The sequence below is a fragment of the Anthonomus grandis genome, chromosome 8, assembly GCF_022605725.1.
Source record: "Anthonomus grandis grandis chromosome 8, icAntGran1.3, whole genome shotgun sequence".
Lineage (NCBI taxonomy): Eukaryota > Metazoa > Arthropoda > Insecta > Coleoptera > Curculionidae > Anthonomus > Anthonomus grandis.
Window position 1 is genome coordinate 27539809 of NC_065553.1, and position 13071 is coordinate 27552879.

Here is a 13071-nt window from a genome sequence, read left to right on the forward strand (position 1 = left end):
AAAAAAATAAATAAAAATATTATTTTTTAGGTTTTATTTCCTTTTTCAACACTATATTTGCCAAAAAAAAATATTAATATAACATTGTTATGACGATAAATTTTTTTTTTTGTTTCCTGTAAAATTATGTCTAAGAGAGATAGAAGGTATTGTCACATCACTGACGATAAATACGTTGCTGACAAAAGTGGCAAACGACATATGCTGCGTTCTCGATTTTGATTGAGGGATATCGATCGGACGCTGTTTCACACACACATCAACGTCGAATGATATTTTTGTTCTCAGTTCTCGGCTTTTTCAGTCCTTATAGTTATTTTTAAACACGTTTTCTTAATTTAGGTCATTTATTTGTTGTAAATTAAAATTATTCCTTTGTTTACTATTGTCATATATTTCTACTATTGGTAACATTGACCAATGAAATCTGACAAATCCGTCAGCTGTTGTCGGATTTTCACATTTTTCAAAAATCCGGGTTTAGTTTCCCGTCACTTTGACGTTTTCGTCCAAAAATAAACTGTTCCCAATCTGTTCTATTTACAAAGAAAAACATTAAAAAACCGGTAAGTTTCTCGATTTTTAACAGGCAGGCCGGCTATCAAACACCGAAATAATCCCCCAGCGATCAATTACACCCATTCACACCCTACTGGGAAGCAGAACTGCACTAAAAATATTTCAGTTTGTATTGACTCATGAAAAACCAAATTGTGATGGTTACTATGTCGAATTTGGAACCCGCAGAAGCTGTAGGTTGTAGAGTGGAGTCCGGGGGGTTTTATGGCACTGTAAGGTATATAGGAAGCCTCCCAGAACGTCCAGGCAAATGGTATGGTATTGAGTGGGATGATCCGGGCAGAGGAAAGCATAATGGAACTGTGAATGGAATACAATACTTTCAAACCAGGTTTGTACACTTTAGATTAATGGATAATTAAATAGGACTGTATGCCAAGTCATATATCTCATCATAGTGAGAATCTTAATGAGATTTGTATTTATCCCACCTATAGATACCCAACAGCAGGTTCATTTGTGAGAAGAGAAAAAATCAACTTTGGCAAATCAATTATTGAAGCGATCATGACAAAGTATGGTAACAAGGAAAATGACATCATGAAGAAAATTCATGAGCAACAGATTGTTAATTTCCAAAAGACTATCAAGGCCCCTTTTATAGAGTTTGTGGGCTTTGATAAAGTTAGTACAAAGCAAGGGTAAGATATTCTTAAAGCTTCACACTTTTAAATGCACACAAAACTTTAATTTTTTAGAAATTTTGAGTCACTTAAGATTGTATCAGTTGATTGCCAAAATGTTAGCTCTGTAGGAGAACCTAATGAACTAAGAAGCTTAATTCCAAACATCACTAGCTTGGATATATCTACGAATTTATTAACCACATGGAATGATGTTTTCCAAATTTGTGAACAGTTGGACAAATTAAGTTCCTTAAATGTCAGGTACAAATTCACTCATGAGTTTCTTTTAGGTCTCAAGCTAAGACTTTGTTTTATTTTTTTTAGTAATAATAGACTGACATTTTCAGAAGAATGCAATTACACGTTTCCAAATATAAAACAGTTTATTTGTGGCCACATGGAACTAACATGGTCAGACATCATAAAGTTATCAATAATATTCCCTTGTATTATTGACCTGAGGGCCAACCACAACCATATCACTGATTTGACCATCGAAGATCCAAAAAGTTTTGAACATTTAAAAATTTTAGATTTAGAATACAATCCTATAGGAAGCTGGGATAAGATTTTAGAATTGCAAAAAATAACTAGCTTACAAGACTTGTCTGTAGGTGGTACTGGGATAGAAAAGATTGACTTTAAGACTGATAAGCCTAAATTTGACGGGTTCATGAATTTAACTAAATTATGTATAAGTGAAAACCTTATAAATGATGTAAGACTTATTTAAATATTGTTGTCAGTGTGTAGACATTTTTATGGTTTTAGTGGACTTCAGTAAGTGAACTTAACAGACTGCCCAACCTTGAGGAGTTGAGATTTACCAAAAATCCAATTTTGAATAGTGAGGATCAAGAAACAGTGATTTCAATAGTTGTGGCAAAAATTGGCAGTTTAAAGGTAAGCAATAAAGTGCTGAAAAGTGAAAATAAGTTTTATTGATGGCTTTGCATTTATACTATATAAAAAAACAAGACAGATATAGAAAAAAAAAGAAGTGATCTAAAAGAAAGGATATTTTTATTGTTTTTTCTTTCTGTTTTCTGATATTGAGAGGGAACAGTGCAACTTCTGCAAACTTACCATATACAGGGTGTTCCGTTGATCATGTTACAAACTTCTCGGGCAGATAGAAAAAGTCAAAAGAAAAACAAAAGTTCATTGAAACATGGGTCCCGAAAAGCCTCCTCAAGGAGCTAGAGCGCTTTGAAAATAACCTTTAAAAACTATATTTTTTTTAATAACTCCGATAACTACTTTAGCTTCCGCAACCAATTTTGGGAGGTAAATTATTGTTAGTACATTTATTCTTTTGAACCTACTAAATAAAAAAAATATTTACCAGGGGCTTTAGAATCAGGGGGGTATTTGGTAAGTTTAGGCCCATTTCTTTAAGACTTTAATTTCTGCCCGTTTGGGCATTGATTATGATGTTCCTATACTTTTTACATAAAAAAGGTGCTCTTAGTAAAAGTTGGTAAATGGTAAATATCACCGTTTTTGTGAAAATTGACGAAAAGCAAGTTATGAGATACAAAAATGAATTACCTATTATTATTAATAAACAATTTAAAAAAAAATCTGGCGTAAATAAAAATTAAATGTTTAAAAAAAGTTAAGGTAGCCACTTCATTAAATTGGTACTCAAATTAATTAACTGTCACTTTAATTACCTTGAGGCATAAAATGTTTAAATGATTTTAAGTGTAATAAAAAACCAACAAATTAACAATTTTAGAAACGTAAACAAATTTTATTAAAGATTGGTATTACAAAAATAAACTTAAAATATTAATTGCTCAAAATGCCGGCCGCCACGATCAATACATTTATTGTATCTACGCACCATATTAAGGTTGACGTTAAAAATATCAGGCATGGTTTGGATTACTTCAGCAGCTGCAGAAATTCTGGCCACCAGGTCTTCTTCTGACTTGACTGGAGTTTCATATACGAGACTTTTCATATGCCCCCAAAGAAAAAAATCTAAGGGTGTCAAATCTGGTGAGCGCGCTGGCCAGGTGACAGGGCCTCTGCGTCCAATCCAGCGCCTTCCAAAATTTTCATTTATAATCTCGCGGACAATAAGTGAAAAGTGAGCTGGCGCTCCATCGTGTTGTAGCCATAAGTTCTGTCGTATATTAAGGGGCAGATCATCTAATAGTTCTGGCAGTACATTTCTTAAAAAATTAAAATAAATTAGGATAATAAGATTATCTAATTGAGAAGAGTTGGTTTTTGAGTGCATTTCTTGTGTTTCCTGAAGTGTGATTAGTGTGTTTATTCTTACCTCAAAATGTCTGGCACATGTTTCAAGTGCAAAACAAGTTGTATCTTTAAGGAACCAAAAAACTCTCAGGATATTTTTGGTTTTCCATGCGACTATTGCAAAAATATTATGTGCAAAAAATGCTCTGAGGTTACCTCAACCGAGATTAGAACATTGACATTATCTAATCGGGTAATGCCATATATGTGTAAGGAATGTACACCTAAGCTTAGAGAAGTCTTTAATCTTTCTACCCGTGTTTCTGCCTTGGAGAGTGAGGTAGCTGAGGTGAAAACCAAAATCCATGTAGTACTTGAACTTGTTAACGAGTTTAGAGAGCTCAAGGATAGCCTAAAGGAGATGAAGCATAACTTTGATTTGGCCCTTGATCATATCAAAACAGATCTTAATTTGCTCAAGGATGGTACAGGAAATCAATCAACTATCCAACCTGGAATTTCTCAACAGTCTCAGCCTTGTAGTGATGTTCTGAATGAAATGACAGAACGACAGAAAAGATCATGCAATATAATGATTTTTAATTTTCCTGAAAAAGGCGTACAAGAAGACCAGAATACTGTTAATTCTCTTATTTCAAATTTAGTAGGTTCTGAGACCCAGGTGAAAAGTGTCAGTCGTATAGGCAAGAGAAACAAAAATGGTTTTAGATCAGTAAGAGTCACTTCACACAGTGCTGAGGATGTTCGAAGAGTTTTGAGAAGCAGAAGAAATTTGGACAGGTCTCTGAAGGTTTTTATTGACAATGATTTAACCTCTCAACAGCGTCAATACCTAAACAATTTAAAAAATGAATTAAAGACCCGACAACAAAATGGTGAACAAAATCTGACCATTAAATATGTTAATGGTGTACCCAAAATTACATCAAAAAATTAGCTGGATCTTCTGATGATTTTCTGGTTTATTCTCAAAATGTTAGGGGCCTCAGAACCAAATTGGACTCTCTTCTGATGAATGCTTCTTACTCCCAATATGGTATAATTGTATTGAATGAGACCTGGTTAACCAACAACTTCTCTGACAACGAGTTGCATTTATATGATTACAATATTTATAGAAAGGACAGATCTACTGAGACTAGTGTTTACTCAAGAGGTGGTGGCGTACTTATAGGTGTCCATAAAACTATCAGGAGTTCATTGCTTGAGTCTGACCCTCATATGGAACATCTGTTTGTCTTGGTTGGCTCAGGGGAGCAACAAGTTATTGTGGGCACTGGATATTTTCCTTCCAGGGCAGCTTTAGAGTGTTATGTTGCATTTAGTGAATCTCTGGACAAGCTATGTGATGATCTTCCCCATTGTAGGCTATGCATTCTTGGTGATTTAAACTTGACTCATGCTGCCTGGTCTGTCGAAGGACTCAGTTCTGTTGGCACTGCTGTGCAACCTGCATCACCCGACGAAGTGGAAGCCATTGAAGCCGTCTCAGTTATCTAGACATTTCCTTGGCTGAGGCAGCTATCGTAATACCTGACAGGTACCACCCACCCTTATCTTTTACTCTTGCAGCGACTCGGGCTAGGAGTGGTGAGATTATTGGTTTTTATGAAATAATTTATTTGTGCATTGATCTTTATGTTCCTTTGAAAAAATATTCAACTAAAAAATTTCCGATTTGGTTTTCAACAGAACTTAAAACTATGATTGTTGAAAAGAAAAAATTGCATAAGCAATATATGAACACAAAATTGAACTCTGATTATGTTAAGTTTTGTAATATTAGGGCTAGATGTAAATCCTTAAAAAGACAGTGTTATGATGATTATATTTATGCTACAGAGCTTTCCCTGAATAGCAGCTTAAGAAACTTTTGGAAGTTTGTGCGCTCCAGAAAGGGCAGCTCTGCAATTCCCAGTGTGATTTCTTACAATGGTACTACCTGCTCTTCAGGTGAGGGCATTGTGAACTTATTTGCAGAATATTTTTCAGAAATGTACACTGACAAACAGTGCATTATTCCTCAAGATTTGACTTTTAACCATTTTCAACTCTCTAGTCTTAAAATATCAATTTCAGATATCTACACCGAACTGTCCAGACTGGATGTGATTAAGGGTCCTGGACCTGATGGTTTACCACCGGTTTTTCTAAGGCAGTGTAGTTTTTTATTGGCGAGACCTCTATTTATTATTTTCAACTTGTCTTTAACTTCCGGTATTTTTCCAGACTACTGGAAGACCAGTTTTATCACACCTATCCCTAAAGCTGGAGACAGCTCGCAGGTTCAGGATTATAGACCAATCAGTATTCTTAGTACAATTCCTAAATTGTTTGAGAAGTTTGTTTGTGTTGTCCTTACATTTTTTCTTCAGGGCCAATTATTAGATGAACAATTTGGTTTTATTGCAGGACGTTCTATGGAACTGAATATTCTATCCTTTACTGATTTTCTGTCTGAGTCCTTGGAGAGGGGGTATCAAGTGCACTCTTTGTATACCGACTTCTCCAAGGCTTTCGACAGAGTTAATCACAGGCTTTTGATCTTTAAGTTGAAAAGATCAGGTATTGGGGGTCCACTGCTGAAATGGCTTGAGTCCTACCTGGTGGGTCGAACGCAGCTCGTTAGAGTTCTGGGCTTTGAGTCTCGGGAGATTTTGGTGCTGTCTGGTGTCCCACAAGGATCCCACTTAGGGCCTTTGTTATTTAACCTCTACATTAATGATATATCAACATACTTTCAGTACAGCTTCATTTTTCTTTTTGCAGATGAATTTTTCTTTTTGCATTTGAAATTCTTCCTTAAAGTCTCATCTCTGGAGGACTGTTTCAGACTCCAATCGGATTTGGATGGGCTTGTTGATTGGTGTACAATAAATGGTATGGATCTAAATGCTGGAAAGTGTTACTCAATGTCCTTTAAAAGAAATAGAGACCCCGTAAACCACTCCTATTTTGTTGGTAACACCATATTGAAATCTGTCTCTCATATTAAGGATTTAGGTGTGACACTGGATAGCCCTTTAAGTTATATTCCGCACATTTCGGGGGCAGTTACCAAGTCTCTGCAGATGCTTGGATTTATCAAGAGGTGCTCAAGGGACTTTTATAATATTTCATCTATTTGTTTGCTCTATTGTGCACTTGTGCGTCCTCATCTAGAATTCAGTTCCTGTGTTTGGTCTCGATACTATAATAATCATATTCATAAGATTGAAAGAGTACAACATCCTCAAAATCCGGGATTCGGATGTTCCTTTGCGCGCCATTATCTTGGCGTTTTATTTTGACGGAGCCAGTCTCCCTGAGCCGTTGATTGACCCTTTCAAAAAGTGTGTGAGCTGGGATTCGCCTTTCGGGAAACCGCTCTTTATATAGTCGAGAAGCAGCTCTACCATTACATCGAACTTCCCCATAAATTAAAAGCATATCGGCGTATTCAGCAAAAGTATAATCTTCCATTACTTAACCGTAATAAAAAGGGAACTAATATCATGTAAAAAATACTGACAGTGGTAATTAATTAACATTATTATTATTATTATTAAAATAATTAATTCAGGTGCTGCATCTTAGTTTGGTTTTAGTCAATTTCCACAAAAACGGTGATATTTACCGACTTTTACTAAGAGCATGAAATGGGCCTAAATTTACCAAATACCCCCCTGATTCTGAAGCCTCTGGTAAATATTTTTTTTATTTAGTAGGTTCAAAAGAATAAACGTACTAACAATAATTTACCTCCCAAAATTGGTTGCGGTAGCAAAAGTAGTTCCTGAGGTATTAAAAAAAAACTAGTTTTTAAAGGTTATTTTCAAAGAGCTCTAGCTCCCTGAGGAAGCTTTTCCGGAACCATGTTTATATGAACTTTTGTTTTTCTTTTGACGTTTTCTATCTGCCTAATTTATTTATTTATTTGTTAACAGAATCTATTTGCATTGTATTTATAGAAGTATAAAATAAATTACATCTAAGTTTAGTAAAAAGTCCTTGTTGTTACACTCTATATAAAAACTACATATCACATCACAGTAAGCAATAAGTATATTATTTAACACAAATTACTAACAAGGCCATGATTAAAGAAAGAACAATTTACAAAAAAAATTGTTTTAGTTTTTGTTTAAAAGTACTAAACCTAGAATCAAACAGATTTATTTGTCCTAGCAGGCCGTTAGCACTGCAAATCAGTCATATAGTTGATTCATTCATGCCATAGTTATTGTGGTGAAATGGCATTACAAAAGTTTTAGAGGGTCGGATATTTATATCGTATCGTAAAAAATTTGGTTGTGCAATGATGTGATCCAGAAGCCATCGACAAAATTGAACTCTAGGATGATAATCGGCTGCAGTCATACCTTCAACTTTCTGGAAGTGGTAAGGATGGAGTTGTTGCTCGTGTAGGACCCGCCAGACAGAAGCGTTACTCGTATTCATATTCTTAGCGACGTCACGTGTGCTATTTGATGGTTCATCGGCAACTCGCTGAAGCACCTCTTCTTCAAATTCCACCGTTCTTACGGTTCGAGCAACACCAGTATCATGCATCTTGGTCTTAAACATGCCAGTCTCAGCTGTCTCAGCGAGCCGCCGATGAACCGCAATAAACTTTTTGTATCCAGGATGCTGTCGTTCGGGATAACGTTCATGATACAACCGCGATGATGCTCGTGCATTGCAGTTTGTTGCTCCATATGCCAAATGCATATCCGCCAATTCTTGATTGGTAAAGTTTTCCATTAGCAATAAATGTTTAAAATTTGTAAGCTATAAAATTTTTAAACATGACATTGAGAATTGACATTGATAAGCGTTGATTTTAAACAATTGTTGTCATGGTATCATGTACAAAAGGTAAAAATAAATGCAGCAGATCCTATTTAGGTAATTAATGTTTTTTTATAAATTTTAACGCGTCTTAGGGCCGTAGTGGCATGTAACGATAACAGGAACGTTTTTGCACTATAACCAGGCCTTTAATATTAAGTTTCGTATTCCAGCTTTTGCTCTTACCAAAATTCAATTTATACAATAGCAAGAAAATGTTTCATCGTCTTCCCATTTCACTTCGTCAATTATCAACGTTCAAACTATTTAAAAAAACAGGTAAAAGCGTTTTTGTATTCAAAGACAAGTACTCTTCCGACAATTTGCAAATGCAACTTAATAATCGTTGGTCTTTCTTAGTTTTGATAGTTTATATATTTGTAACTGTCGCTGTGTTTTTATCAACAATCGTGTTTATTATTTTAATTTAGTCATTTAAGTTTCTAATTTGTATTGTTTTTTGTAAATTATAATCTGGGACCTTATTTGTATATTATGTTATTGACTAATTTTCAGCAGCATACGTTAAAATACAAATATGCCTAGCCGATGAGAGCGCTTCGGCATCCGCGAGGGCTTGGTATGTGAACCGCCAAATTCAAAATAGGAAATTTTCAATGTATGTAGAGTTTTTCTATTCATATTTATATTTAATTAGGTTTTTATGATGCGTATATATTTTAGATGAAGAAAAGTGCAATATGCATTAAAAACATTTAACAAGAAGATATTTTAGCTATTATTAGTAAATGGATTATTAATTTTTTTAAATATTTACAGCGTGTGATCAATTATTATTTTAAAAATATTTTATAAATACTTGCCAAATTTGGTTTTTATAGCAAATTATCTCTTTTAATGACGAAATTTGTTAATCATTTGGTATAGCGGTACGTGTAAGCGCAATGTATGAATTATTTAATTATTATTGTTAGTTAAATATTAAAAATGGGGTGATACGAAATTGAATTGGTGTGTAGAGCTCATAAATTAATTGGTTAATAGGTGGATGAGTGGATAAATAAAAAAGTTAAAAAATAAAAATAAATGGCAATTAAATTTTTTAACAATATATGGTGAACATTTTAAAGGTCGCATTTTTACATAGCTCTGTGTCATAATTCTAATATGCACCTTAGTAATATAATACTTGTCAATAGTTATTTGAAAGTATAATATTATTTTAAATTGTCCACTACCACTATACATATTCTATACATTATACTTTAGTGGTTGATATAAAGTATATATATGGTTGGAAAAGCTGGATAAAGGGTAAATATGACTAAAAAGTCAAAGTATAAGAACAGAAAACTTATTACTTTGTTTATTTCAAATAATAAAAAATCTATAAATTTATTTGTTATTTAAATATAATAATTAATGGTATTTTTAATATCAACAACCTCAAAATTAAATGCAAAGAGGCTAAATGTATTAATCTGGTATATAGTATGTAGTATGTAGACGCGCACTTCTTTAGCTTATTTGTCATCTCTGCTGGTCATGTATATACAGCCCAAACCATTCAAACTTCCATACAATAGTAACATGGAAAAAAATTACTGCTCTGTATACATTTTAATTAATAAATATATACTCACAGAGGATCTTCCCCCTCGTTCCATGTCAATTTCAAGTTAATCCAATTAGCTTTTCTGCACCCTAAAAAATATTATATTACACCCTTAAAAACATAGCAAACAAAATGTAATAGAAAATGATTAGTTGAATATTAACATACAAAATAAGCTAACATTTTAGTCTTAAAATAAAAGATATAAAAATAGTTATACAGAAACCAACACCTATAACGTCTTAAAATTTGTTATTCCATTTTGAACCTACACCAAATTAAGGCTTACAAAACTATACCTAGTTATGTATATGACCTCTTACAGAAAATTGTATTTACAATTTGAAACCTGCACCAAAACCTTACAAAAAATATACTTAGTTATATTATACTGATTATAACACAAAAAACCATATAAAATACCACATCCTATTTTTATTAACTTCACAGCTATAATACAAACATAAAAAAATAGCTACAATTCAAATATTATCTAGCCATTAAATACACAAAGAAATCTAGCTTATTTTTTATTTGGATAGTACATTTGTTTTTCAATTTTTCTTTTCTTTTCAATGCCCTGAGAATTTTCTTCCTCCACCTCTTTATTTTTAAATTTGTTGATTACAGCCATAAATCTGGCAAATGCATTTTTATCTAAACTTCTACCATAGCTACAAATTTCTTGCAATGCAATCTTAAAATAACTATAAACGATGTAATAAAAATGTAACTTATATTTTACTCGAACTACTTCTCGATTTTCTTCAAAGTCCATTGCAGAACTATTGGCTTTAATTTTTGAACTCTCGTGAATATCATCCTGATAATTGATTTGGCTAGTTGTGGGTTGTTCAACAAACAAAACATTATCCTCTTCCTCTTCACTCACAGTTGGGGAACCTACAACAAACTCGCTCCTCTGCTCAAAAATGGCTACAGCATGTATATGTTTACAAAGTACTGTTTAGACAGATTTTTCTGGACACTCACATCTGTATTTATGAAAACATATTTTACAGATGTTACAGTATCCAGTGCAACATTGCTCATCACATAGTTCATGACAAGACACAACATAGAACTTACCACTTACCGAAACACTTTGTACTTTAAATTTTCCAAATTCTAAAAATTCTACCTTACCATTCATTTTTTCAGCTTTGTTATGGGCTTCTATTACAATTTTATGCTGATAGCTATTTGAGTTTGGTCTTGTTGACATGTTCCTTGAATGCGAATGCTTCCCCCAGACTTCTCACTTTGCACGCGCTATTAAATCCTAAAAGTAAACACAACAAAACATACTTATGTATGTTTGATAATGATAACTAAGACTTTGTACAACCTCTGATATCACTCCTGTTGCAATTGTAAAATATGTGTTCTTCCCCATTCTTAAACTTGTTTCGGGTCTGACAAGCATAATTTACTTCCCTATTATCTTGTGTCCTCCAAGATGTGAATTCTTCAAAATTCCTAAAATTTAAAATTGATTCTTTGACAGTTATATGGTGAATATCAAGCAAATGTTTGTTTAAACAGTTAAAATATGAAAATGTCTGGATATCATTAGTACACATTGGACATATAATGTGTTTTATTTGTTCCTTCCCAACAAATTTAGGGTGAAACTTTTTCCAATGCCTGTTTCTGGTAGATGTGCTTGAAAATTCCTTATCACAAACTTCACAGATTGCATTTTGTTGACTACAAAATAAATAATTATTCAAATTAGAACTAACAAAATTATATGTATCTTACCAGATATGGATTGTATAGATAATGGAGTAAACACTCAACACTATACTCTATGAATTTTCACTCAGATAGTCGCAAAGTTGATATAATTGTTGATAATTAAATCAATTATTAGGAAGCAAGCAAAGCAAATAAAATCTGCAATATAAGTTAAGTTAAACAAAACCAATGCCTTGATTTTCAATTTCCGTAGCTAATCGGCAACGAAATTTGACGTACGAACTTTCACGAAAGGATCAGCAGTGCTGCTCCACTTTCAATTTCTCTGATTGGCTGGGCATATTTGTATTTTAACGTATGCTATTTTCAACCACTGTTAAATGATTCATACTTTAATTTTATTCATATGATTTATTGTATTGATTGACGTTCACAAGATTAGGATTTAGCATTTTAATTTTTTTTTCGATAATAAAACACTTCTTGATATCTTTTTAGGTTCACAATGGGCGAATACTATACAATTCTCTAACGGGAAATGACTTTCGGAGGGAATGTGAATATGACTACTTGAAAAAGTATGGATTAGAATGGCTAAGAGTGAAAAATACCCCTGAGAGAGACTCGTTTTTAAAGGAACACAATAGATATTTAGAACTTGTAGAAAGTAAGTGTTTTAAGAGGAGCTTTTTAGCATCAGTACACGACTACTTTTTTTTAGTGTATGGTGAGCTTCAGTCAGAGGAATTGAAAGTAGAAGATACCAGTAAATTGAAAAATACATTAATCACATTAAACCTGGAGTGTGGAGACAGAAAATTAGTGAAAAAAATGGTCCCGTCAATGCTAGTGCAAAAATTAAGAATATTAGTGCAGAAAGTTTTCAAGCTGAACGAAACGCCCGAGTTAGTGTGTATAACCGAAAATAACTTTGAAATTCCCTTAGACGACGAAATGAAGGAAATTAGTTATTTTAATGTGAAAAATAATGATAGAATTCTTGTGAAGATATGATTGTTCATTAATATTTACTATTTCAACTAAATTGTGATATGCATCTCTTAAAATTAATTTTCAATATATTTTTCAGAAGTACACATTAAATAATAAAATTATTACGATGCAATTATAAATAGAAATATGTTTTTATTAAATTGCCTTTTTTAACTGTGTTTTTTGGTTTATTGTTTATTTATTTCTAAAATATTCCTTTGGACAGAAAATAAATTTGTATAGGCATGGTCATAAAACAAAAACAGATACTTCATTATCTGCCTGCAATGTGCGTAATGAATCCCTCGCAGTCCACAGTCACTGGAGTCATGCAGTCACTGCCCATCAGAAGGAGAGGACATTCCTGTATGGCCCGTGATCAGTCTCGCCAGCACGTAGTTCGCCGAGGACGTATAGTCTGTACTAGGGGTGGTAAGATCAGTTCCTTTTTGGGATCAGGTGCACCTGCTCCAGTTCCGGCTGTGAACCTAGCTCCGTTAATCAGGTGCAGGTGCACCGGGCTGAACCAAGATT

The 13071-nt window shown here is 33.4% G+C and overlaps 1 protein-coding gene across 3 annotated transcripts; it reads left to right on the forward strand.

Annotated features, from left to right (window-relative positions):
* Nucleotides 1-404: 404 nt before the first annotated feature.
* On the forward strand, nucleotides 405-12716 carry LOC126739408 (tubulin-specific chaperone E). 3 transcript variants are annotated; one of them, XM_050445080.1, is made up of 8 exons: nucleotides 405-566; nucleotides 626-910; nucleotides 1017-1220; nucleotides 1278-1466; nucleotides 1530-1923; nucleotides 1977-2108; nucleotides 12043-12211; nucleotides 12266-12716. In XM_050445080.1, the coding sequence occupies exons 2-8, from the start codon at nucleotides 699-701 to the stop codon at nucleotides 12556-12558; spliced, it is 1593 nt and encodes a 530-aa protein (XP_050301037.1). In that variant the 5' UTR covers nucleotides 405-566; nucleotides 626-698; the 3' UTR covers nucleotides 12559-12716. The 3 variants fall into 3 exon arrangements, with proteins under 3 accessions (XP_050301037.1, XP_050301038.1, XP_050301036.1); XM_050445081.1 differs by having other exon boundaries at nucleotides 447-566; nucleotides 686-910; XM_050445079.1 differs by having other exon boundaries at nucleotides 483-910.
* Nucleotides 12717-13071: the final 355 nt, after the last annotated feature.

Excerpts from the sequence above, each read along its gene's own strand:
- LOC126739408 (XM_050445080.1), top strand. The coding sequence starts at position 699 with ATGAAAAACCAAATTGTGATGGTTACTATGTCGAATTTGGAACCCGCA. Across the intron at positions 2,109-12,042 it reads CAAAAATTGGCAGTTTAAAG|GTTCACAATGGGCGAATACT; the intron begins GTAAGCAATAAA and ends ATATCTTTTTAG. Across the intron at positions 12,212-12,265 it reads ATATTTAGAACTTGTAGAAA|TGTATGGTGAGCTTCAGTCA; the intron begins GTAAGTGTTTTA and ends ACTTTTTTTTAG.